This window comes from Oryctolagus cuniculus, chromosome 3, assembly GCF_051225735.1.
Source record: "Oryctolagus cuniculus isolate XC-2025 breed Fujian yellow rabbit chromosome 3, ASM5122573v1, whole genome shotgun sequence".
NCBI classification, from domain to species: Eukaryota; Metazoa; Chordata; class Mammalia; order Lagomorpha; family Leporidae; genus Oryctolagus; species Oryctolagus cuniculus.
Window position 1 is genome coordinate 70737286 of NC_142869.1, and position 27616 is coordinate 70764901.

The 27616-nt window shown below is 43.0% G+C and overlaps 1 protein-coding gene across 2 annotated transcripts in view; it reads right to left on the reverse strand.

Annotated features, from left to right (window-relative positions):
• Nucleotides 1–27616, reverse strand: part of MYO3B (myosin IIIB) — a 474261-nt gene that overhangs the window by 328754 nt on the left and 117891 nt on the right. For both annotated transcript variants that reach the window (XM_070070709.2, XM_089328195.1), the window contains exon 8: nucleotides 3245–3310. In XM_070070709.2, coding sequence (XP_069926810.2) covers nucleotides 3245–3310 — 66 coding nt within the window. The remainder of the gene's footprint in view (nucleotides 1–3244; nucleotides 3311–27616) is intronic.

Here is a 27616-nt window from a genome sequence, read left to right on the forward strand (position 1 = left end):
TGCACCATAGTGCTGGCTTGTACAATGAGGTTTTAGCTCACCTTGGTTAGAATGGCTATCATCCAAAAATCCAAAAATAATTAATGTTGGTGAGGATGTAGAGAATTAAGCACCCTAATACACTGGTGGTAGGAATGTAAACTAGTATAACCACTATGGAAGACAGAATGAAGATTCCTCAGGAAACTAAAAATTGATGAACAATATGACCCAGTTATCCCACTCATGGGAATTTACCCAAGGGAAATAAAATTAGCATGTGAAAGAGTAACCTGTATTCCTATGTTCATAGCAGCTTAATTCACAGTAGCTTAGATCTGGAATCAACCTAAGTGTCCATCAAGTGATGAATGAATTAAAAAAAAAAAGTGCTATGTGTGTGTGTGTGTGTCTGTGTATGATGGGATACTACTTAGCCATAAAAAAAATGAAATCCTGGGGCTGGCACCGTGGTGTAGTCGGTGAAGCCACTGCCTGAAGCACCAGCATCCCATATGGAAGCTGGTTCAAATCTCGGCTGCTCCTTTCCTGATGCAGCTCTCTGCTATGACCTGGGAAGGCAGTGGAAGATGGCCCAAACCCTTGGGCCCATGCATCTGTGTGGGAGACCTGGAGGGGGCTCCTAGCTCCTGGCTTCGGACTGGCGCAGCTCCAGCTGTTTTGGACAGTCGGGGAGTGGACCAGCAGATAGAAGACTTTCTCTGTCTCTGCCTCTCTTTCCCTCTCTGTGTAACTCTGACATTCAAATAAATAAATAAATCTTAAAAAAAAAATGAAATTGTGACCTTTCAACAAAATGGAGGAACTGGAGATTGTAGTGAAATAAGCCAGATGCAAAAAGATAAACATCACGCTTTTTCTTATTTCTGGTAGCTAATACATGGACAGAGTATGAAAAAAAGAAACTTTTCAAACTCTTCCTCTCCTGCAGTTCCAACAAGAATGTTTTTTGCTTTGCACCTGAAAGTATGCATATTCAAAGGCATTGTTTTCTGTGGTTAGTCCTCCATTCTAGTGCCCAGGACCTCTCCAAGCCCAATATGATTCAGAATGCGTGCATCTGGAATTTTCAGAGTTGTGGGAAACATAAGCAGATTTGCACTGACATTAAATAAGGTTTTCCATAAGGAACTATCAAAGGCAGAGAGGGATTTCTATACTGTATATAACCCCCAAAAGTCCCAACACTTGCATTATGTATGTGTATCTTTCTTCTCAAATCTGTTAGAATGATACTATGCTTGGTTTGAGAACACAGATTACTCTTCAAAAAGTCCACAAAAGTTTCTGTGTCAAATCAGATTTTAGAAGTTTCAAGAGAGCTTGGAATGGGACGGTGTGTTAGCAAAGATACAATGGTTTGTTTTTAGGCCAGTAGCTTAAAGAAGGTCAATCAAGGGTATCTGTGCAGCAATAGAATAAAAAGGAAACATTTTTGGATGCAGTCTTTGCCAGCAACATCTTGGAACCTCAGCTGCCACGTTTCTCTTTAGGGTGGTCTGAAATGTGATCCCAGGCCACCAAGGTATCTTTAGCTCGCCAGCTTCCTCTGCCTCCTCCTTTGGCTCCAAACCTGAGGAAGTGAGTCTACCTCTGCTTCTGTGTAAACAAGAACCATCCTCCAAGTATCTGTTGTTCTTTTCAGTATGGCCACCCCTGGTACATTCTACAGTCAGGGCAGAAATGTCAGAGTGGGGCTAGGGGCAAGGGAATGTCCTCTACCCTCTGGTTCTGAACTTCATGGTCACATTCCAACACAGTCTGTCTAAGCAGAATTCTTTGAGTTCTCATCTGCTCCATTTTCCTGAGGAACATGGCACAAGTCCAGGAGAGACAGGATAAACAAACAATTTCAGGGGCCCTGAACCCCACTGCATTTGAAATGAAACTGAACTATAGGTTCACAGTTCTTTATACAAACTCCTTGGGACCAAATAAGTTTAGAATTCAGAATTCTATCAAATTTTTAAAAGCTAAACTGGCACATTTACTATATGTTATGTAACATCCCCAGAAGGAACTGGGGCAGCACACTGTAATCAAATGGTAATATATCTGTGGCAAAACACATGAATATTCACACCAAGATAAATAATGACTATAAATAGCCTTCTACCAGTCAGGTCGTATGTTGCTACCAGATCAGTTCACTTGAGGTCAGGTTCTGCGGCTAAATGTCTCAACTACAAAAGAACTTTCATTTTCCAGAACGGTTAGGATTTTGGAATTGTGGATAAGGGATTGTTGATCCGTGTTGCAGCTGATGAAGGACGAAGATTAAGAAACCCAGTTTGCTTCATTGCCTGACATCTTTGTGGAAGATTAGTCTGCACAGAAACGTGTGTGTGAACCCTTCCCCACTTCCCGTTTCTCAGTGATTTTGGTCAATTCTTTTTTCCTCTCAATGACTTGGAAATACCTTGTTTGATATATAAGATGGTGAAGCAAATTTCCCTGGTTGATTGGCAATGCTTGGTCTAGATTCCTTCCCTCAAAATTCAGCAGGCCTGGCCAGGGCCATGCAGCCCCCTCTGGCAGGCAGACTGAGCATCTTCCCCAGATTTGGGACCAATGTGATCTTTGGCCAGCGTCCAGGCCAAATGCCCAGGATCCTGGCACTGAGCCACCCTATTGGTGTTACTGTTGGTTCTGCTCCTGTCTTAGTCTTGTTCAGTCCTGCATGGTGACAAAGCTTCCACCAGGTACAGCACAGCTGGATTTTCATCTCATTCTCCATAGCTGGAGCCTTCATTAAGTTGCCTCACCATGGCGCCCCAAGCCTGAGATCCTACTTAGCTCAGTCATCACGGGAACCGGAGCCTTGTTCCCAAACCACAGATTTTAGGGCTAAGTCCAATGTTTAAACTGTAAAACCTCTGTTGTGAGGCTGCTAGCTTCTGTCTTCTCTCTGGTCCTAGTGTGGGAATCTGAATTTTAGATGTTGACTCTCATCCTCATTAAACAAGACAAGTTGGCAATGTTTGCCCCAGGACAGAGTAGGTTCTCAGATAAATGTGAACCACATGATCAGAAAAACTGATATTACAGCCAAGAGTCACATGAAAGTCCTTACTTTTCAGGTCCTGTGCAGAAACCATCTACCATTTCCTGGAACAAATATCATACCACGACATGCTATTAGGCATACCCACTTCTAGGCCAAGAAAATCCCACCACTTAGGATTCTCTAATCACTGTTCAAGGCCTTGCTAGAGAAGCAGTTTTCAGTGGGAGAAATACTCACTGTGAAATAAAGTGGTTGAATTCCTCGCACCACATTTCTGGATGAAGTAAAGTGGGTGGTGGATTTCTGAAAAACAAAAGCAACTTTTTTCTTAAAAAAAAAAAGAGTTCAATCAAAGGCAAAATACCAACTTGTCTTTTCTGATATCGTTCTAAATGGCTCTAATACAATCCATTCTTGTCTTCCTGGAGGGAGTCGTTGATTGGTAGTAAATTATTGAGGCCCAGCAGCTGCTTGTTCCTGCAGTTATTCATTTTCTTGGTTGGAGGCCTACTATGTTCCTAGCTTTCTCAGAACCTTGTGAGAGTTACAAGGATCTGGAACATTCTTCAGGGAGTAGACACTGTAATGAGGGGGAAGGCAAGCACACAAACCACTATGACTGAAAGCTGAGGACTGTTAGCACTGGAAGAAAGCTATAAACACAGTGCCAGGGGCTCTAGAGAAATAGGCGTTTAATTGTACAGGATTTTCAGATCATTATGGTACCATTTGAATTAATTATGCGATACAATGAAAGTACACTCATAAACGCATCGGTCACATTTTTAGCTATTTCCTCTGTGCCAAACTTCTGCAATGGGCACTGGAAACAGCAAACAGTCAAAGCTGCCTCAGACTCCAAAAGGGTCTTTTTTTAAAAAAAATATTTATTTATTTGACAGGTAGAGTTACAGACAGTGAGAGGGAGAGACAGAGAGAAAGGTATTCCTTCCGTTAGTTCACCCCCTAAATGGCCGCTACGACCGTAACTATGCTGATCCGAAGCCAGGAGCCAGGAGCCAGGCGCCTCCTCCTGGTCTCCCATGCGGGTGTAGGCACCCAAGCACTTGGGCCATCCTCCACTGCCTTCCCAGGCCATAGCAGAGAGCTGGACTGGAAGAGAAGCAACCAGGACTAGAACCCGGCACCCATATAGGATTCCGGCACTGAAGGTGGAGGATTAGCCAAGTGAGCCAAGGCGCCGGCCCATCCAAAAGGGTCTTGTGAAGACACAGAAAGCGACAAAGGACACAGCTAACTCCCGGAAGTGCCAGGAACAGCAGAAAGACCCTTCTCCTCCCAGTGGAAAGATAGGAAAAGGGGGAAGGGAAGAGCACTGCATATGACTGAACATTTACCCCAAAGTGATTCCATTTTAAAGAAGTGAAGTCACTTTTACTTGATAGGAACTTTTTTCTAGCCATGAATGGAAACAGCGAATGAAGGAATTAACAGTTTCACACGCCTGAATTAAAACTCATAAATGTGATCTTTCTTCTCACCTTGATTCGAACTGCTTCCTAAAGACATAGATTGATCAACTTCAATAGGTAAAGGAACTGAAAGCAACAGGAATTATCAGAAATTAAAAAAGGTATCAGACGACATGATGCAAAGCTGCCTCTCAAAATGCCATTCTTCTTGCATTGATCATTATTGCTTTTGTTTCGGCATATGGCTGCCATATGGCTGCAGTTCCCTGGGTTTCTTGCAGCTATGTGTGGTCATGTGACTGGATTCTGGTCAGTGATAGGTAAGTGAAATTGTACAGTATTTCTAGGAAGTCTCTTTAAAAGACAGGGGATATGCCATCCTTCTTATTCCTCCCTCTTGCTTCCTGGAGCATGGATGTTATGGCCTGAGCTTTGAACAGCCATCGTAAATCTCCATATTTACATGTTTTAAGTCACAAATAAGCAGTAATTTGTTATGACAGTGATAGAAAACTAACACATGAGCGTGGATGTTGTGGCACAACAGGGTATGCAGCCACTTGGAACCTCCAAATCCAATGTCAGAGGGCCTGGGATTGAGTCAAACCTCTACCACTGATCCAGCAGTTCTGCTAATGTGCCTGAGAGGCAGCAGATGTTGGCTGAAGTACTTGGGTCGCTACCACTCATGTGGTGGGAGACTCAGATGGAGTTCCTGGCTCCTGGCTTCAGCCTGGCCCAACCATGGCTGTTGCAGGAATTTTGGAAGTGAACCAGCAGATGGAATATATCTGTGTGTGTGTGTGTCTCTCTCTCCCTCTCTCCCCTCCTGCCACACACTTATATATCACTTTGCCTTTCAAATAAATAAAAGTGAATAAACATTTTTAAGAGAAAATTAATACCAATCAGAACCAAGTCCTCTCAGTTCTACTGCCTCCCTCCTCTGTAGTCACCTGATCCCCTCTTTCACATCCTACTTCAGTCACTCACTATCTCATATACAGACTATTTAATAAATTCCTTATCTTTCTCCTGCCCTCTTCCTCAATTCTCTCTAATCCACCCTGTACCCAAGTAGCTAGAATTTCTTTATAACCCACAAATCTGACTTTGTTATTTCCTTGCTCAAAATTCAGCAGTATGCAGTATGCCAGGATGCCCAAGCCCTTCTCAGGACATACAAATGATCCGGCCTCTCTATTTACCCAATTTGATCCCAAACAACTTTCTCATGTCACTTGATGCTACAGCACTATATTGCATTGCTCACAGAGTTTCCAAAACAGGGGGCCTGTCCTTTCATGTTTCAGGGTCTTTGCATACTATATACTTTCAATTTAGAGGAATTTCGCCAATTTTACCACCCTGTAGGCTCCTATCCATGCTTCATATTATCCATGGTGCTAAGCAAGAAATACTCAGTAAAATATTGCTGAATAAGTGACTGCAGTCAACAAATGATGCCAAGACAAAATATGAGTTGATCCATGCTATGGATTGAATATGGTTTTAGGTAACCCTTGAGAGTGCACATGTTGAAACTGAATACTTATTGTGTTTTTTTTTATTATTATTATTATTTTTTGACAGGCAGAGTGGACAGTGAGAGACAGAGAGAAAGGTCTTCCTTTGCCGTTGGTTCACCCTCCAATGGCCGCCGCGGCCGGCGCGCTGCGGCCGGCGCACCGCGCTGATCCGATGGCAGGAGCCAGGTGCTTCTCCTGGTCTCCCATGCGGGTACAGGGCCCAAGCACTTGAGCCATCCTCCACTGCACTCCCTGGCCACAGCAGAGAGCTGGCTGGAAGAGGGGCAACCGGGACAGAATCCGGCGCCCCGACCGGGACTAGAACCCAGTGTGCCAGCACCGCAAGGCGGAGGATTAGCCTAGTGAGCCGCGGCGCCAGCCAATTGTGAGGTTTTTAAGAGCATGAGAACTTAATGTAACCATGGTGTTTAGAGATGGACCTTTGGAGGTGAGAAGAATTAGATAAGGTTGTCAGGGTAAAGACCTCACAATTGAATCCTGGTAGCTTTGTAAAGGGAGAAAGAGAGACACACACACACATGTTCATGCACACAAGAAGGGACAAACACATGTGCTCCCTGCCTCTTGTCATGTGAGACCCCACATTACCTAGGGGCCCTGCCAACAAAAAGGTAACCACCAGATGCAGGCCCTTGACCTTGCAGAACACAGACCAAAATACACCTCTTTTCTTTACAAGTTACCTAGCCTTAGGCAATTCATTATAGCAACAGAAAAGGCACTCATTCTCAAAGTAGCATAAAATTAGACAAATATAGAATAGCTCTTTTGGTTGTGAGCAAATGCCAACTAAATTACTCACAGCAGGCAGGGCTTGAGGAACAAGAAAATTTACTTGATTTGAGTTTGACAATATAAGCCTTACCTCTCTCCTTTTGAAGCCCAGATGTCCCAAATCACTGAACATATCTAACCCAAATGAGCAAAGAAGCAGACATTATAGACATCATCGGGTGCCAGGACCACTATACAATCATGCCTGGTGGGCTGGAGCTAGAAGGGGGTGAACACCAATAACTATCACATGTTGAGTGCTAACTACAGCAATGCTGTGTGCCAAGTGCTTCACATACAGATCAACTGAACACCACAATTCTGTAAATAGGAATTATTATTCTAGCTTCATGGGGTGTATGGGGAGGAACAGGAGCACAGCTTAAAAAGAATAAATTTTCCCAAAAACATTCAGCAAAGACTGGAAGAGTCAGGTATTTTGGTCTCCACTGTCCATAATCTCACTGCTTTTTGAATTTTATCTTAAGCAAGAAGTTTACTGCTTTGAAAGATGAATTAAGAGAACACAGCTGCAAAAAATGACAGAAAACCAATTAGCAAGCAATGCTTCAAGAAGGTGCAAAATGAAGTCCTCAAAGATTAACACGCATTCACCAATGAGACACTGAATAAAAGATTTCTCAATGAGGCTGAGTTAATTAAGAAAAGCCTCCTGGAAGTTGTGAATTTTTAGGCAGACCCTTCACTGAGAGGGCATAAAGGGAGGAGGGTGTTAGGGAAGGAGACAGGGAATTCAGAGAGGAAGACATAAAGACCAAAGTATAATAATTAATCATCGTTACAAAGTTAAACACTTAGGAATGTGTTCAAAAGGAATTCTAGTTATTTACTCATAAAGGCAATAAAGCAAGACATTTGAGTGTAATTAACTGTTCTAAGAGTATTAACTACAGCACCAGAGTTGCCACTCTGATTACAATTAGTAGAGCCCATTAATGAAGTTGAATAGTTAGGCAAGTGCCTGTGTCTCCTCCCTCAGTATCATGCCCCAGGCCCAGCCGAAGTTAATTTTCTTAGTCGCCTCTTTCCTGTTCAAAATTCATTATTTAAAGAATGTTTGAACTTATTTGTAATACATGATTCCATCTCAGTGTAAAAAGTCCTCAATACAGGAACTGCTACAATTTAAACAAGATTTGGCTCCCAAATCTCACAGGCTTTTAACCTTCAAAACCCATGAGTTCATGGTACCCAACTATGGCATCTGGGAGGTGGGCCCAGTGTGAAGCCCTGTAGTCACTGGGGGCTTGTCCTCAGTAGGTAGTTCCTGCTGGAGGGTTGGCCATAAAGCGTGAGTGAGACGCAGCCTCCCTGCTTCCTGAATCACCACGTGACCCTTCCTCTGTCTGCACGGCACGCTTCACCACTGCAGCACTCGTCAGAGGCCGGACAGGTGGAGCTGCTCGATCTTGGACTTGAACCTACAAAAACTTTGAGCTACATAACTCTCTTCTGTTTATAAAGTCAGTTGTCTCAGGCATTTTGTTATGGTGTTGAAAAGCTAAAAGAGGAAGGTAGAGTACAAATCAGAATCCCTCTTCACTCCAACCAGGAATCCCTCCTTGCATCAGCTGGCTGGTACTCTTTCAGATTTTGTATATGCATTTGTTACCTTTGCTAAAAATAACCCTATATAATATATACTATTTTTTTCTGTGTTGTAAGTATGTAATATACGCAAGTTTCATAATATATTAAATTTTAAAATATATTTATAGTTTAGAGCAATAGAATGGGGTTATACACTGCCCATGCACGTCCTGGTACTTATTTTTTCCACCCAGTAATAAAACATAAAGATTATCTCATGTCTGCTTCATCCATAAATAGCATTCCACAGTGAGAGCGTTCCATAGTTTGCTTACCCATTCACCTACTGGAGGACATTTACATTGCCTCTATTTCTCTTATTACTAGAGAGAAGGCGGAAATGCTTTACACATGCCACGTGTCCTACATGCTTTGTAGCTCTTACAGCATTTCTTAAGAAGCAAACACCTCTTGTACCTGAACACCTGAGATCTTCCTGGTAACTTAAATGCAGAGAACAGACCCTGATGGCCTCATCTATTGGGAGTGGCTCAGCGAACAACTCCAGAGCAGAGAGAGCAACAGAGCTAAAGCCAAAGAAGAAGCAACCAGCAAACAGTCCCAAAGCATTGCTAGTAGTGCCCTCTGGGTCACAACTCCATAGAACACACTGTGAATGGTGATCACGAGCTCTTTAACTCCATCAGTGTCAAACTTTAACCCCTACTTCTGGGTTTCATTCTGCCAGTTGCAATAATCTGCTACCCAGTTCTAGTGGTGATATCTCTGGGTAATGACTTCAACATATATGACCCAAACATCCTTTCAAAATACATGTATGCTGTAATTCTGCCAAAGAGGAATCATTTGAAAAACTTAAAGAAATAGTTGAAGATATTTAAAGTCAGAAAATAGGAAAATTACACAGAAATCAGTGTTACATACACTGCTACCTACTGCACGCTCACTAAATTGAACGATTGGTCCAGTTTGGAAAAGACATCCATGCTAGGTGCTAAATCCATCAGAGAAGCATCAGCCAATCAACGTCAATCCTTTGAAGGAGAGGGAGAAGTCTGTGAGAACACAGATGGGGAGGTCTCTAGAAGGAAGCAAAGACAAAATGCACCGATGTCGCGTTAGTCTTGGGTCCCCTACTCTAAGCAAGCGGAGGTTCTGCAGTTAATCACTGTGATGCTTTATTCTACTAGAATGGAAGAAAATATCAAAGACAGTAAGGAGAAAAGCAAAGATTTGTACTTAATTCCAAGACTTTTGGGGCCGGCACGGTGGCACAATGGGTTAACGCCCTGGCATCCCATATGGGCACCGATTCAAGACCTGGCAGCTCCACTTCTGATCCAGCTCTCTGCTATGGCCTGGGAAAGCAGTATAAGATGGCCCTAGTCCTTGGGCCCCTGCACCCACATGGGAGACCCGGAAGAAGCTCCTGGATACTGGCTTCGGATCAGCACAGCTCCGGCCTTTGCGGCCAACTGGGGAGTGAACCAGCAGATGGAAGATGTCTCTTTCTCTCTACCTCTCCTCTCTCTGTGTAACTCTGACTTCCAAATAAATCTTATAAAAAAAAATTCCAAGATTTTTTTGTTTCTTTGATTCTGATTCTTCATAACCCATTTGATTCTGTCCCTTAAATAACATTATTTGCAATATTAAGCTATAATCATGAAAATGTTTAGTTTCTATATCAAATATCATGGCTTCTAATAAACCCATCCCTAATCACTTTCTGTCAGGGACAAGGTGTTCACTTCCTCTGGTTTTGCAGCTATCATGAGTCTGCTTCAAAAGTCACCTCAGAATCTCAAGATTACAAAATGCTCCCCCTGGCAGGCATCATGACCCCAAGCCTATGCTTAAGATGGAGGGTGTCACCAAGCTCTAGTCATCCTTGGCCCCTACCCCAACAGTTCAAAATGTTTGCAACAGGCATGAACTGCACATTCTTGTTCTCTTTTAAGCACATTGGGGTACCTTTCCCTCTACTGAAATCTCCTTAAAGAAAAACACACAGCACATATATGGGAGTCAGCCATGTGTGCAGAGCAGAGGAGAAAGTCAAGGACAATAGAAAGTGCCATGTCAGTGGAAATGACGGAGGGACAAGCGGGTGTGCGGCTCACTGTGTGAGTCAATGTGGTCATTTGCTGGCATCAGTTCTTTAATTTCTTCTTTCATCAAGATCTCAGCAACACCAGCAAATCTAACTGTTAATATCCAATGTGTCAGGGAAACAGACCTTGCCCCAGGGTTGGCAAATGACCCTTTTCCTAGTTGGTCCTTCATGCACAAAGTGGAAATCACAAACCTGTTCTTTTTCATATTCATTTTGAAATGCATGATTTTTTAAAAGCATGATTTTAAAGACATGCATTTCAAACAGGTTGTGTAGTTCTCTAAATGTTTTCTTAGCAGATTAGGGACTGTTTATAAGGATTCCTTGGAATTGTATTCTTTGAAGATGACCATTAAAATATGTCCAAGCATTTTGGAGATACAGAATCACTCTCCAATTAGATTAGCATTTAAAGAGAAAAAAAAAAAAAACGCTTTGTATGTGATGGATGGAAATCACAGTGATGCGGGAGAGGGCCAGGGGCTGGGCAAAGCCATGGGTTACACAGGCTGTGCTTTCCTGATGCATAAATCACTTTTTCCGGTAGTAAATTATTTTAAAAAGTTTTATATAAAAATCACAGGGAAAGGAGCAGTAGACAACAAAAAGCAAGCCTTCTCCTTACTTGGGTTCTGAACTAATTGAGGAACAAGATGAGAAGAAAACAAGGTTTAAAATACTACCTTATTACTGATAGGACTGAGAGAGTGTAGTACTATCTACCGGGAGTGACTTTTCTCAAACTGAGAGGCAAAGTGGACAGGGCTACGCTGCCAGTCTTGGATGGGACTCAACTCTCACCGGCCACCTGGCTTACTGAGCCTGCAACAACCAAGTGTGAGACCAACTCCCAAGAGAAAGGAAGAAGGTGACGAGCGGGACGCATGTCCAATTCCTCCCCAAGCTGACCAGCTACATACATTCTTCTGACTCTCTAGGATCCATCTCTTTCCAACCAGAAAACAGAAACCACACCAGTAATTTGGATGGGAATAAAACAAAATTTTATCTTGAGAGGCAGAGAGACATAGAGACAGATGGAGATTCCATCTGCAGGTCCATTCCCCGAATGCTCACAATGGCAGGGGCTGGGTTGGACTGAAACCAGGAGCCAGGAACTCAAATCAGGTCTTCCACGTGGGTGGTAGGGACCCAGATACTTGGGGCCTTCACCAAAGTCTGCCTCACAAAGTCTGCATTAGCAAGAAGCTGGAGTCAGGAGCCAAATCTGGGTACTGAACCCAGCGACTCCAATATGGGATCTGGGCCGTGAGCTTCTTCATTGGCATCTGAATCACTAGGCCAAATACCCACCCCCGAACGGGGAAAACTGTGATATAACAAAGTATTACCTTGCAATATGGAATTAGATACTGAGGACTAAGGAGTACCCTAAAGGATACAGGGACAGTAGATACTAGAAGCAGCTACTACCTCGAGTCGAGACACAGATCCAAGAAGCAGCAAATTTTGGAGAGGGCCTGGCCACAAACCCAAAGCCTCACTGGAAAGGCTATGACTGTGTCACTTGGCGGTGGACAATTCTGAGATGAGATAAACCAGGGCTGGCAACCAGGAGGTCACCTACCAGGTGCCTCACTGGGAACTGCCCGATGCAGTGCTAAAAAAATCCTGCTGGAGAGGGAGAACTAAGGGGAGTCACAAATACCGGGAGGAGACAAAGGCCAGAGAACCAAGAAGGAAAAAAACACCCTAAAAGCAGGGAAAGGATTCTTTCCTCCTGAGGTGGCCTTCCAGTGCCCTCTACTGGCCAAGCTCAACATCTGCTGTGCAGCAAAGGAGATGTTTACCAAGCTCCAGGAGCACAACAGAGGGCCAGACTGGGAACGGAAAGGCCGCAACATGGTACCTGGTGCAGGAATGAAGAGAATGAGATAACAGAGCAAGGACCAGAGTGTTACAATGCCCCGCCACCCTTTTAAGATAGCAAGAAGTTTCAATTTCAGGCTTGTAATACTTGAAGCTTGAAAAACCCGGTTTTAACATCAACTGGTTCAGTCCAGCCTCCTCGGATATAAGAGGCACTTCTGGATCTATTTGAGAGGTAGTGGGGAGATAGTTGAAATCTCTTCCCTTAGTTAAGGACTGCGTCTTGTACATGGGGTGTGAAATTTCCCCCATTAATACTCGTGCTTTCTACCCCAGTTCTTTGCTGCAATAGAAATGTTCCACTAGGCATCCTATTATAAACTTGGATTGGTCAAAATATTTGTTGGGATAAATGATAGTCAAGAAGAACTATTTCAAAAAAGAGATTCAGCAGGGGGAGCAGGGAGGGGACAGGACGACAAACACAGATTTATTCTCTTTGTGGTTTTTGTTCCTGAGGTTGCAACTTTGTGTGAGCTGAGCAAGTACAGTGTCAAGGGGCATGGCACCTCTTTACCCTTCTCTGGTCCTCTGTCGCTAATATTTCTCCCCACTTCTGAAGGAAAGGGAATCAATGAAAATCAATGTGCTTCTAACTCTCCCGTCAGGATCACGGCCATACAAAGGGACTGCCTTTTTCCTTTAGGCCTCAACTTCCCACTAACTCACACAGGAGCAGCCTGGCTAGGAGCTGATAATGGTTCTTCCCCTGGCTCTGTTGGGCTAAGTCAGGAACCCAAGACTTTCCCGGACCATTTTTTCCTGCAGAGCCCAGTATTATTTCTGGAGTCTGAGTAACAATAGTGTGCATTTCTTGGGAGCTTCTCATGTGTAAGTCCTATACGAGGGATTCACTCATTTAATCCACACGTGATCCCTGTAAGGCAGACACACAATTCTCCATTCGTAGGTAAAGGATACCAAAGCCCAGAGGAGTTTAGAAGTTAGCAAAGTTGTAGCCAGGCTTCAAACCTAGGCTGGATTTTGAGGCTTACAACTGCAACCACTATGCCATCCTGCTTCCCCACTTGGGAATTACTCTTGGTTAATGAGACGTCAAAACATCTTTTGACTCTGCCCGAGCAACTTATGTTATATTCCTGGGGAGTACAGGCCTGATAGGATAAGTCAGAAGACCTCTGACACCCAAACAACTTCAGCACAGTACTCCTTGGATTACCAAGAAAATCCAAAGAACATTTTGTTTGAAAGGCAGGATGATCAGTGGTGACAGGGAGTATACGCTGAGAATGCTTTCATCTGTTGAGTTTTGTGTGTTTTCTGTCATTCAGCTCCCTCCAAAGTCACAGCTGGCAAAGCCAAATGGGTCATTTTACCACAATCAGACCAATGTCACAGTTCACCAAGCACCATTTGTCCTCTAAGGCAAAGCCATGCACCTAATTATAACACACTGTTAATAAATTTATAATAGACAAAGAGAAATTGACTGCTATGGATTTATTTTCCTAGTAAAGCAGAACCATTTAAAAGGGCAAATTGCCCTTCTATTCCTTCTTTTATTGTTTCCATAAAGTTAGCAGTACATTCTCGACAGGAAAAACCAGGGCAGACCTCAGATGAACAGATTGTATCATCAGCTCCTACCACATTGTCTCTAATGGGGGAAATTAGCAGCTGAATTTCAACACCTGTCACCATGAGCAGACCCTGGCACACACACCAGGTAGGAAGGCTGTGTAGTTCCTTAGAGCAATCTGGGCCTCGGCCACCAGAGACAATGCACATGCCGGTGCCCACAGAAGCACGGACAGGCAGGCTCCACTTAAAATCAGGTGGATGCAGGGGAGATGTAACAGCAGTTCCTAAGGAAAATTGGGCATTAATAACAGCAAGCCCCTAGAGGATTTTATTGAAACTGTTTACTGCATGAATGGAATTACACAGACTCAGGCAGAAAGACCAGCACTAGCACAAACCACAAACATCCATCCTCTGACAAGAGCAAAGGACACCAGTCCAACAACCCTCTCCCTTGCCCCCAACCTGGATGGTTCAGAAATCTGCACCCGGCCAGAGTGTGGCCAATGGCTTTTACCAGCCTCAAGTTCAATTGCAATAATGCTACAGAATGGATCATGCTGCAGGTGCCAGCAGTCTGTAACAGGGGCCCAGTTAGGCAGCCCATATTTGCTTTTTCTGATGTTGCAAGTGTGTCTTCTTTTTAAAAAGGCTTTGGCCATTTCCCTACCTGGTTGCCTAGCAACCTTTTGAAAGGAGAAAAATACGGAAGAGGAAAACTAGAGACATACAGATGAGTGAATTTGTATTTTTATCACAGATTTCTTTTTGAAAAAAATCAATCTCTTGTCCCCTCCTCAGGCTGGGGTGGGATGGGCAGAGAGGTTATCACTGTGCTATTAATCTTCTAGCAGGAACCCCCAGTGCCAGCAAGCCTGTTAGCCAAACCATATTCAGGAAACTGGATGTGCATCAGTGATACTGCGTATTAATAAAGATGGACAAATGAGCACATCAACATCAAATAATCACAAAGACTGAGCCTCACACTGCCCATTTTACTGCTGTCTCTCAAGAAGGTCTCACAGCAGGCTGAGGGGAGCCTACAGTCCCTTCATCCAGCTTGCGAGGGACTAGCGGACGACGCTGCGTTCCTGCCCGCCTGTGACTGTCCTTTCACTAAAGTGTATTCCCTACAGGAATTACCCATCTCATCCAGCTATTCAAGCTCATCTGCAGAAACTGACCTAAGTAGTCGCAAGTGATTCTTCTCATCTTTGTGTCTGTGGTTACTTCCCTCTCTTATTTTTATTTTGTATGTTTAGCTTTCTCCCTTTTTAAAGTTAGCTAACAATTCACCTCTTTTATTCTTTTTATCCATAAAAACTCCTGATTTATATATTGGAATCACTGGTTTCTTTTCTATATTCTGGCTAACTTTAACTTCTATTTTATGAAATCTTTCCTTCTGAATTACTTGAGTTATTTTAAAAATTCTAATTTCTTGGATTGAAAGTTTCATTTATTCACTTTCATTCTTTCTTATTACTACATGTATTTAGGGCTATGAATTTGCCTCTAATCCCTGCTTTAACTATTTTCCATTAATACTGATATATAGCTTTGATAATTATTTTCTATACATTTTTCAATTTCCAATGAGATTTTCTTTTAACCTGAGCAGTTAAAGACAGTTGGTTTTTATACAAAAATGCTAAGAACATTTTGTTTTTTGTTTGTTTTAGTTTTATTGTATTATGGTTCAAGAACATTGTCTGCACTATCTATAATTTTGGAACTTGAGAATGTTATCTGTTGTCTTTATAGCACGTGTGTGTATGCATATTTATGTATAGCATTAAAATATTTTAGTAAATATATTAGTATATAATATATTATATATGAAAAATACATAATTATGTAAAATATATGTAGATAAATATATAAAACTCTGACCCTCAAAAACAGAGTATGGTTCTCTTTTCAAGGGTCTGTGAAACATTCGCAAAAACATATACTCTTGCTGACTTTATTTTAGTTAATCTGTCATGGAATGAGGAGATTCATTAAATAACATCTGCAGCAAGTGTGAATCTCCTTGTATTTTCTACAGTTTCTATTTTATGAATATGATGATATATATAATATCTTAATTATAAAACGACTATTAAAAGATGTCTTCTTGGATTAATTTAATGTTTTTGTCCGGAATTCAATATTGCCTAATATTAAAAACTCTGTTATGATTGTTGCTTTACAAAATCTAATGCCTTTTTAGAGAAAATGAGAAAAGTATATTTAAGGAATCTTTCATATTACCCCATATGTTTATCATTTCCTGTGTTCTTTGTTTCTTGTTGCTAACTTCAATTATCATTTTTTATCATTTCCTTTCAGCTTGAAGGAAACTGTTTAGTATTTCTTTATGGCATGTTGGCTCACAACAAATTCTCTCTCTTTTAAAGATTTATTTCAAAGAATTACGCAGAGAGAGGGAGGGAGGGAGGGAAGGAAGGACAGAGGGAGAGAGAGGGAGGGAAGGAGGGAGGGAGGGAGGGTTCCTTCTTCTACCCACTGCTCTCTCCCTAAATGGCTGCAACAGCCAGGGCTGTGCCAGGCCAAAGCCAGGAGTCAGAAGCTCCTTCTGGATCGTCCATGTGGGTGAGGCTCTACCTGTTACTCTACAACACCGGCCCCAACAAATTCTCTCAATCTTTATTTGGGATTTCCTTTTACCTTTTCTTCTTTTCTTTTCTTTCTTTCTTTTCTTTTTTTTTTTTTTTTTTAAGATTTACTTTTTTATTTGAAAGGCAAAAGTGAGAGAGAGAAAGGAAGAGACAGAGATCTTCCATATACCGGTTTACTCCCCTAACTGACCACAACAAGCCAGGCCTAGGCCAGGCCAAGACTAGGAGCCAGAAGCTCCATCCTGGTCTCCCACATGGGTAGCAGAGGTCCCTACACTTGAGTCATCCTCTGCTGCCTTCCTAGGTGCATTAGCAAGAAGCTGGATTGGAAGTGAAGAACCTGAACTGGCACTCTACTATGGGATTCTGGTGTCACAAGCAGTGGCTTACCCCACTGCGCCATCATATTGTCTTTCATTTTTTGAAAGACAGTTTCATTGCTACACGCAAAGTTCCTGGTTGACAATATTTTTCAGCATTTTGAATATGTCATCTCATTGCTATCTAATTTCAGTTTTTTGGATGGAAAGCCAACCATTAATCATGTAGATTCTGCTCTGTATGTGATCAAGTGTGTTTTCTTTGCTAATGTCAAAATAATTTTTTTTTTCTAATCTGAACTCATAATATTGATTACTAGAGTCTTGGAGAGTTTGGAAGAACGAAAGGAGTTTGTAGAAACAAAAAAACAGGAGAATCTGGGTGTGATTCATTAATTATGACAAACATACTAATATGAGATGTTAATAGAGAAAATGGGTAAGGATATATAGGAACTCATATGTCACTATCTCACAACTTTTATAAATTTTAAAAAATAATCATTTTGAAAGCCCTGAAAATTGTTTTGTCTTTCAACAGTTTGACTATGCTGCATATAGGTGTTAGTCTCTTTGTTCTTATTTTACTTTAGACTCACATGTTTCATCAAATTTAGGTTGTTTTGCCCAATATTTCTTTCCAAATATTTTTCTGGGCCTTTCTCTCTCTCGTTTTCTTCTTGGAGTCCCTTAAGATATATGTTGGAATGCATAGTGGTATTTTTTGGCTCTGTTCATTTTCCTTCAACATCTAAATTACACTACAGTCACAGCATTAGGGTTAGTGCCCAGTTGGTGAGAACTCTATGACATAGATGATTTTTACCTCTCCTCTGGAAGGCCTGGACTCTGATTCTCATGCTCGTTATTCTGGTTGTCGTCAAGTTCTCACCTATATTAACAACTCAGAATCCTGCACTTAACTTACTGAATTATCAGCATTATCTCTGCACTGATGCACCTACTGCTCTGCTGCCCTTGCTATCCACAATACTGGGCCTATTACATTTTGACTGCTTCCTATTTGAGTTCAAGTGTGTCCAACAGAATTTGGCCTGGGACCAAACTATCCCATGTAGTATAGTCAATAACCCTATCAGCAGCCTAGGTTCTAGTTCCTCCCCATCCTAGCCCTCCCTATCCTATTGGCTCACATCCCTGTACATCTCGTTCACCATGAGCTACCACTCCCAGTGCCAGTTTGACAATGACTGCACTGTACCCAGGGAATTAACAGTAGGTAACATCAGTGTGTCCATGAAATGACCAGAAAGCAAGCAGTGTTCTAAGAACTTCAAGTTCACCATTGCCATGGCAAGAAAATAAAACCCAGTGACTCACGTAGACAAGATTTTCAGTCTCATTTGATCAGTCTTAAGAAAGTCTAAGCAAAGACACAAACTGTCTAGCATTGCTCTTCACTCTCCAATTTGTGTACAACTTGTAAGTTTCCCAGTGACAACAATAACAGGTTACATTTCAGAAAGCTGTTACCAATGTATTTCACTTAATCCTCACAATGACTATGTGATTTGGGTAAGGTAACATGACTACTCCTATTTCGCAGATGAGAAAACAAATGGAAAGACATAAAGGACTTGGCCAAGGTCACTCAGTTATTTGCTGAAGAGATGAGGTCACAAACTAATTTTTCTTGTTTTCAACTCACTGAGACTTTCAGTGCATTTTATGAATCAGTATGTGTCATGAGAGATTCTAGATCCAAAGTTCCTGAAATGGTAAAGATTGTATCATAACAAGGACTCTAGGAACCCCTGCAGTAAAGAAACCTGGTTACCTTGGTTTTCTATAGTGTTTCAACACACTTACCTGACCCATGGAACCCTCTTTTCTCTAATAACCATCACCATGCCAGAGGATTTGGAGAAACACTGTGCTGCATCAGGCTGCCCTGCAGGAAGCACAGGGAATGCCAGGCTGAGGAAGTTAGGACTATGGAAGAGTGCTGGGCTCCCAGCAACCTCCCAAATTCCACCAAACAATTCCTGCTGTCAAAAGCAGAAAGGAACCTTGGCAATGGGGCAAAGCAGGCTGTTGGGATAAGGAGACACAAATCAAAATACATAGATATGGGGGTACTTCAACAAGTTCCTGGGGGTGTGGGCCAGGGGTGTGGACCCGTGGTATGGCACAGTGGATTAAGCCACCACCTGCCATGTCGGCATCCCATATGAATGCTAGTTCAAGTCTCAGCTGCTCCACTTCTGATCCAGCTCCCTGTTAATGTGCCTGGGAAAGCAGCAGCAGATGCCCCAAGCACTTGGGTCCATGCCACCCGTGTGGGAGACTCAGATGGCTCCTGGCTTTGACCTGGCCCAGACTTAGCTGTTGTGGCCATTTGGGGAGTAAAACAGAGGATGAAAGATCAATCAATAGATCTCCCTCTCTCTCTCTGTAACTTTGCTTTTCAAATAAAATTTTTTTAAAAATCTTTTTTTTTAAAGTTCATGGGAAATGGAATTAAAAGATAAGTTTATTTTGGTGCAAAAAAATTTAAAACCCATATATAAGTTTTTCATAGTATATATTTTTCATGAATTTTTTGAAAGATTTATTTATTTGAGAGGCAGAGTCACAGAGAGAGGAAGGGAGAGAGAGAGAGAGGTCTTCCATTTGGTTCACTCCCAGATGGTCACAATGGCCAGAGCTGGGCTAATCCAAAACCAGGAGCCAGGAGCTACTTGCAGGTCTCCCATTCTCTGCTGCTCTCCGAGGCACACTAGCAGGGAGCTGGATTGAAGTTGAGCAGCCGGGACTCAAACCAGTGCCCATATGGGATGCCGGCGCTAAAGGAAAAGGCTTAACCTACTATGCCACAGTGCTGGCCCCTTTTCATGAACATTCTGAAGACCCTCCAGTATGTTTGGATTTCAAAAATTTTGGGTGGGGCTGGCGCTGTGGCATTGCTTGACTGTAGCACCAGAATCCCATATGGGCGCCATTTCCATTCTGGCTCCCTTTTAATGTGCCTGGGGAAGCAGCAGAGGATGGTCCAAGTGCTTGGGCTCCTACACCCACGTGGAAGACCATAGGAAGCTCCTGGCTTAGGCCTGGCCTTGGATGTTGCAGCCATTTGAAGAGTAAACCAGCACACGGAAGGTATCTCCCTCTCCCTCTCCTTCTCCCTCTCTCCCTCTTTCTCTCCCTCTTTCTCTCTCCTATGCTCTGCCTTTCAAATAAATAAGTAAATCTTTAAAAAATTTTGGGTGCCAAAGTAAATTTATCCTTCCATTCTTTTTTCTTTATTTTAGAAATACCTTTACATACCTCCTGTAAGACCTAGAATCCTCTCAAAGTGGCTCTCAGTGTTTTTCAAAACAGGGTTCACAATATATTTGCATCTAAACGTCCAGAAAATTTAATGAACACAAAGACTCCCAAACTACAGTTGTATCTAATGAAGCAGAATCTCTGGGCCCATGAATCTTCATTTTAACAAGCTTATCAGGTGATTCTGACACGAGAGGAATTTGAGAAACACAGCCTTACATATATTAACAAAAGAACACTTCCTGTCCAGGTGCCAAAACAAAATAACAATGGCAAGGTGTTGGAGTGAAGGAAAGAGAACATCTAATCTATCAACAGATCAAACAGTAGCCAACCTTCAGGTCTCAAGAACTACTGCTCTGCTGGATGAGGGAATCTGGGGACTTTCAAAGAGGTCACGGGGGAGTCAGAGGAAGGGGGACAAAGGACCCGTGCAGCTGCATGGTGGCCAGGCACCAAGGCTCACACATTTCCTGTTTCACGTTCTGGTGGTCTGCTAAAGAAGTTGAGATGAGAAACAAGGCAATGTGCACTTTAGAATATGGGCAAGTGGGAAGCCAGCCTTCTAGCCCTGAAGCATTGGCCATGCTCTGCCAGTATCAGGCCATGGGCTTAAGTCAGCCTCGTGGCTACATATTGGTGGCAGTTATTTTCTGCCCCAGACCTGGGATTCCCCTTGAAACAAACCCCTTGAAACAATACTGGCCACCCACGTGTTGTCTAGCAGAGAAGCTAATGACCTCCAGAATCCAGTGGTTAGAACGTAGTAGGGTGATTGCACCACTCCTTCAGCTCAGTGAGTTCAGCCAAAAGAGGGAGGCTAGGAGATGGCAGCCTGATGACATGTAGCATGTGCATTCAAGGCACTGTTTGGGAGCTCAGTTCCAGGTAGTCAACAGCAGATGTGAGATACTTTTTCAATTAAATCAAAGTCACAAACCAAAATGAAAATGGCCCAACATGCATCAAGTGGGAGACTATTTGGTGCCTTGGTAAATAACCACATCTCAATGAGACCAGCCTTCCTGGGGAAGACTATTCCATGGTCTATCAGAGCCCTTCATTAACTTCCCTGCTATTCCATCTAAGTAGTTTTTCTTAATTTGATCCTAATACTCCCATGTCCTATACAAAGCTGAGTATAGCAGTTATACTCAATAAACCAAAATGCTCCATAGATGCCACTCCAGACTCCAATTAACCTCAAATGCTTACGGCGCCTTACAAAGTGAGAGTCCACCCAGGTGTCCAAGGCCAACTTCTCTAGGTCTCGAATCTTGATTTGGATGAGTAGTGCCATCTTCAGAGACAAGTGTGCAGCTATCAGTGGCCCATTCTTGCAAACAGATGGGTTCTCAGCTCCTCAGCCACATTACCAAAATTGGGACTCAGAGGGCTATTCAAGATGGAGGCATTAAAGGAAATTGGAATGTGACCATAACTGCTGGCTTAGTTATAAACACTGTCATTTCCTGGGCTTGGGAAAAGGCCCATGAATAAGATAACATCAGTGTCATAACAATCAAATGGAATGAGCCAAGGCAGCAGGAGGGATTTGGGTTGCACTTTAGGAAGTACCTTATGAGTATCTAGATTATTAGGAATGGCAGTAGGCTGCCAAGTTAGGCGGCCCAGCAACTTCTTATAGCTCATTAAAGAGAGAGATACAATCATCTAAGATTTCCTGCCCAAAGATGGGTGGACAAGATGATCTTTTCAGATTTTTGAAGGAAGTTTTATGAGTATTCAGAAGATGTAGTTGGGGCAGACTGTTCTTAGGAACAAAAAAAAATGTAAATTATGGAAGAGCACATGTACCACTTACAAATCATTTGAAGAATTTCAATTCATTTTCCTAGGAAAAACCTGGTATCAGAGTAACCTGGAAAGAGTTCCTTGGAGTGGTATTAGTAATTTTTAAAATTAGCTGCTTAAATCAGCACCATCATTCACCTATCACACAATTATGTATGTGTATAGTTGAAGTTTTGAAAATCATAACACTGTGAGAATGGTGAATATGGAATACTGGGTTAATTATCTTATCTAAAAATGCAATAACTAACCAAGAGTAATCCTGTCTGTTAAAAAATAATATGAAATAGAGCAATTGACTTATCAGTGAAGTCACCAGTTAGGACACCCACATCGCATATCAGAGTGCCTAGGTTTGAGTCCTACCTCTGTTTCAATTCCAGCTCCCTAATAATGCATACCCTGGGAGGCAGCAGGTGATGGCTCAAGTATTTCAGTCCCTGTCACTCACATAGAAGACCTGGATGGAGTTCCTTCAGCATGGCTCAGTCATGGCCATTGCAGGCATTTAGGGAGTGAATGGGAACCCTCTCTCTCTCTCTCTCTCTCTCTGTATGTGTGTGTTTATATCTGTGTGTGTGTCTGCCTCTCAAAAATAATCCCTTTTATCAGCTTTGGAATCATCTCTGAAATAGCCTAGACATCTGTCATTTTGAGATCACATTTGCACTGATCTGCCTAGATCTTGGGTAATAAAGAATGTGATCTTTCCAGATATCTGTCTGGAACAGGAGTCCAGTCACAGAGAAATACCAAGGCTGGGAAAGCCTGCAGAGCCTGGGCCACAAAGTCAGATTGCCTGGGTTCCGTTTGTGGTCACACTGCTGGCTAGCTACATAAACCTGGAAAATTTCTTAACCTTTCTAAGCCTCAGCTTCATCTTAGATAAAATGGGACAGGAATGATAACATATACTATAGAAATTAAATGTTAAAATGCGCCGGTGCCGCGGCTCACTAGGCTAATCCTCCGCCTTGTGGCGCCGGCACACCGCGTTCTAGTCCCGGTCGGGGCGCCGGATTCTGTCCCGGTTGCCCCTCTTCCAGGCCAGCTCTCTGCTGTGGCCCGGGAGTGCAGTGGAGGATGGCCCAGGTGCTTGGGCCCTGCACCCCATGGGAGACCAGGAGAAGCACCTGGCTCCTGCCATCGGATCAGCGCGGTGCACCGGCCACAGTGCGCCAGCCGCGGCGGCCATTGGAGGGTGAACCAACAGCAAAGGAAGACCTTTCTCTCTGTCTCTCTCTCTCACTGTCCACTCTGCCTGTCAAAATAAATAAATAAATAAATAAAAAGAAATTAAATGTTAAAATGATACCTGTAAACTATTAAACACACGTCCAAGAATGAAGTAAACATTCAATAAGTGACAGTTAAAACTGTCCCTATTATTAACTGTAAGTAAATTCTGAGTTTCATCATTCTCATTGATTCTCGAGATTATCCTAACATTGTATGATGAGTTTATGAGGATAATTCTGATAAATAAAGCAGACTTGCAGAAATCATAGGTTAAATTCTGTTTCTAATTCCTAGAACTGCAGACTGTTCAGAGAAGGAAAAAGGGAGGTAGAAGAGGAAATTGTGGGCTTTTTTTGTGAGCCAAAAAAAAATAATTAAAAACAGTAAGAACAAGATGCATGTGATCTGAAGCAAAACTTGACAGTCCCAAAAGTATCAGTCAGGGTCTTAACTACCCAACAGTGTTAATGAGCTCCTGCAAAGCATGGCTGATGCTGAATGAAACCCACGGATATTGATGCACCACCCTCAAGGAGCATAGTGGGGACAAAACTGAGCAATGCCCAATAAAATAGCAAGTAAGACAGCCTTGGTGTATTTGTTTATATAGCCCACTTCCAGAGACTCACTGCAGCACCAGCACAAAATGCTTGTCTTCTAAAGCTTCCATTCCATAAGCACTTTCCTTCTCTGCCAACTTGCCCAAATCTTACTCTTCCATGAGGACCTGCCCACCCCACGCCATCTCAAGAAAGTTAGTTTAAAATACATAGTTCTTCACTTGAACATTCACCCATTCATGTACTCACCACTACTTCATTGAATTGCCTACAAACAATATTTACAACTCAGTACCAAGGGCTGATATGGATAAGATTTTGTGTATTCTTTTCCTTCCTTAGCAATGTTTTCTTTTTAAGGTTTATTTACTTATTTTAGAGACAGAGAGAGGGACAGAGAGAGAGAGATCTTCCATCTACTGATTCACTCCCCAAATGGCTGCAAGGGCAAAGCTGGGCCAATCCAAAGCCAGGAGTTTCTTCCAGGTCTCCCACATGGGTGCAGAGGCCAAGCATTTGGGCCATCTTCCACTACTTTCACAGGCCATTAGCAGGGAGGTGGATTGGAAATGGAGCAGCCAGAACTCCAACTGGTGCCCATGTGTGATGCCAGCACTGCAGGCAGAGGCTTAACCTACTACACCACTGCACTGGCCTCCTTAGCAATGTTTTCTATCCTCAATAAGTTAAAGATCTAATGCAGGCATTAAGACAGAGCAGCAGAATGATGGGAAATCCAAGGAGGGACAGAACGCTGTCAGTGGGCCAGTAAATAGCATCCTAAGATGGCTGCAAGTAGGTTACTAGGTAGGGGTTACAACAGGGAGGGAGGTACATACATCCTACAGAATGCAGTTCTTTGATGTGAACTCATGACAGCTGTTGGTTGAATACAAACACGATGGAGCCTATTTAGGCCTTATCTGGAAAAAGAGGCAAGTCCAGTCTTGGCTGGAGGTTACAGAGGCCTTCTGAGGAGAGGTGCTTGGCAGAATTTGGTCACGATATGGATTCTACACTGCACATTAAATAAGCAAAACAAAAGATGTGAGCTGGGAGAAAAAGGTCCAGCAGGATGGTGGTCCCCCCTCTCCCCAACATCCCGCTCCCTGCGAGAAACAGCAGAACACTGTGATGGGGGGTGGGGAATGCAGGAGGGAGGGACCACAGCCCTCTTTTTCCTCCTCCTGGCAGGCTTCCGGTTCACTAAAACCCATTCGGACCCTTGTTTTCTTCCCTGGGCCAGTAATGAATGGCAGTAATTATCCATGCAGGGGCTCTGTGGGAGTCACGAGGCAGCTCTGGCTCCTGTTGCCTTGCAATTTTGAGCAATGTGTGTGTATGTGTGTGTGTGTGTGTGTGCGTGTGTGTGTGTGTTTCACCCACTACTATTGAGGGGTGGAAAATAGATTACAATTACATTCAGGCTGGCTTTTGAAGACTTGATGGACAGCTGGAGAGAATTCTCCCCTGCAGCTGCTGGGATGAGAGGGTGGCCAAGAGGTGGGCGTGAAGAGAGGAAGGGAAATGCTGTCAGGAGAGCAGGAAATCATACAAAATAGATTCAGTATATTCTCAAAGGAGGCTCTTTAAAAGATCAGGTTGCCGACATAAAAACGGATTTTGGGCGCAGGTGGCTAGCTGCATGTCTGTGCCAAGGAGGTCCCTTGTAGGGAGAGTTTTGAGTGCTCAAGTTCAAAGATGTTGTCCGTGGCTCATACAGCAGCAAGATGAGTCGTGGACCAAGTCTGGCCCCGAGAATGGGCACAGCCCACAGCTCTGAATCAAAGCATTCAGCTGTAGGCTTCTTCCTCTCTTCATCTGGAATCACTTTTCTAGGCTAAAGCTGTATGTTTCGCAGAGAAGTCAGATGGGATGATTTCTAGATTCCCTTCCACTCTGTCCCAAGCCTCATCTCTGGGTGGGGACAGGGGTTGCCATTTACTGAGCACTCTAGGCTGGGTACTAGGCCACACATGTTACCTACGTAACTCATATCATCCACACCACTCCCCTGCACAGGCAAGGACATACCCTCATTTTATGGAGGAAGAAAGTAAAGTTCAGTGAGGCCAAACAACCGGTTCAGGGATGGTAAGTGTCAGGATGAACAAACGTATTTCAAGGCTTCTTCCTGCAATTCTACGCTGAGCCTGGTCACAGGGTTCTGTGGTTTTCTGAAATAGTATCTCAGAGGCCACTGGAACTTATTGCTAAACCAGTTGTCCCACTACCAAGGATTAGTTGGCCTGAGAGTAGGGCACAGGGGTAGGCACATAGGGATGGAGAGAGAACAAGAAAAGCCAGGGCATGAGGGTATGGACCTGGTAGGTGGGGCCTGGAAGATGGTGCAGAAGCCACATGACAAATACAGGGGACAGTTACAAGTGGGGCAGGGCTCCAGAAAGAATGTCAACATTGAGCTGTGAAGATAAATCCAATCTGCTTCCTGGCCTGCAGCTTGTTCAATGACTCAGACAACCTCAAACAAACCACACTTCAAGAAATTGAGGTCTAAGCACTGTCATACATTCATCAGACCCCATCAGCCTTCTCTAATCTGCCTGGAGTATCTCCAAACAGAACTACACCTTAGCTTCCTATTCATAAAAATAGATAAGAAGATGATTAAAACAAAACAAACACTTTGTTGTTTAACATTAATTTTTTTTTTTTTCATTTTATTTCAAAGGCAGAGACACAAGGAGAGAAATCTTCCATGATTCACTCTCCAAATATCTACGACAAACAGGGCTCAGCCAGGCTGAGGCCAGGAGTCAGCAATTCAGTCTTGGTCTTCCATATGGGTGGCAGAGACCCAAGTACTAAGCCATCATCAGTTGCCACCCATGTGCACCTAAGCAGGAAGCTGTATTAGAAAGTGGAGGAGTTGGGTCGTGAATCACGCACTCCAACATGGGATAACAGCATCATTTTTTTGTTTTTTAAGATTTATTTATTTATTTTGAAAGAGTTACATGGTGGTGGGAAGGGAAAGAAGGAGGGAGGGAGGGAGGGAGGGATCTTCTATGTACTGTTTCATTCCCAAGATGGTAGAAATGGCCAGCACTGGGCCAGGCTGAAGCCAGGAGCTTCATCCAGGTCTCCCATGTGGGTGGCAGGGGACCAAACACTTGGGCCATCTTCCTTTGCTTTCTCCAGGCCATCAACAGGAAGCTGAATTGGAAGTGGAGGAGCTGGGCCATGAAACAGTGTCCACATGGGATGCCAACATCATAGACAGAGGCTTTACCCACTACACCACAACACCAGTCCCAGATAAGGGCATCTTAACTACTATAGCAAACACCTCCCCAAAACACTGTTTTGGAGCAGCTGGGCCGTCTGATTTTTTTCCTAACACACAGGAGTGTTGCAGGCTACAAGACACAGGCCTAACTGGCAGGTCTGAGGTTTCTCTGGTGCCTGACAAGAACCATTAATTCCCAGCTTATTTCCAGCTTCCCCTAGACGATCCAGAGTTATTTGGATCACCAAAAACTTATCGATAACGAAGGAGGAGAGGAAAGACAAATAACTCATCACTTGTTAAGTGTCCCCCTTCAAGCTAAATGCAATTTGTCTTTAGTGTCTTGTCCAAACATTCCTGTTTTTGAAATGGCATATCAAAGAGAGGCAGAAAAAATTAGGTATCGAAGATGCAGAAGCATAGTGAATTATTTTTAATTTACAAATTATTCTGCAACACTTGGCTTCCTATTACAGAGAACTACAAATTTAGAAAACAAGGATGTCAGTTATTGGGAGCAGGGAAGGAGGCAATGTTAATATATTACTAATGTTAACATATTTATGTTACTGTTAATATATTTATTACTTCTGTATGAAGCAGATACCAATTGTCTAGGTTCCACAATTC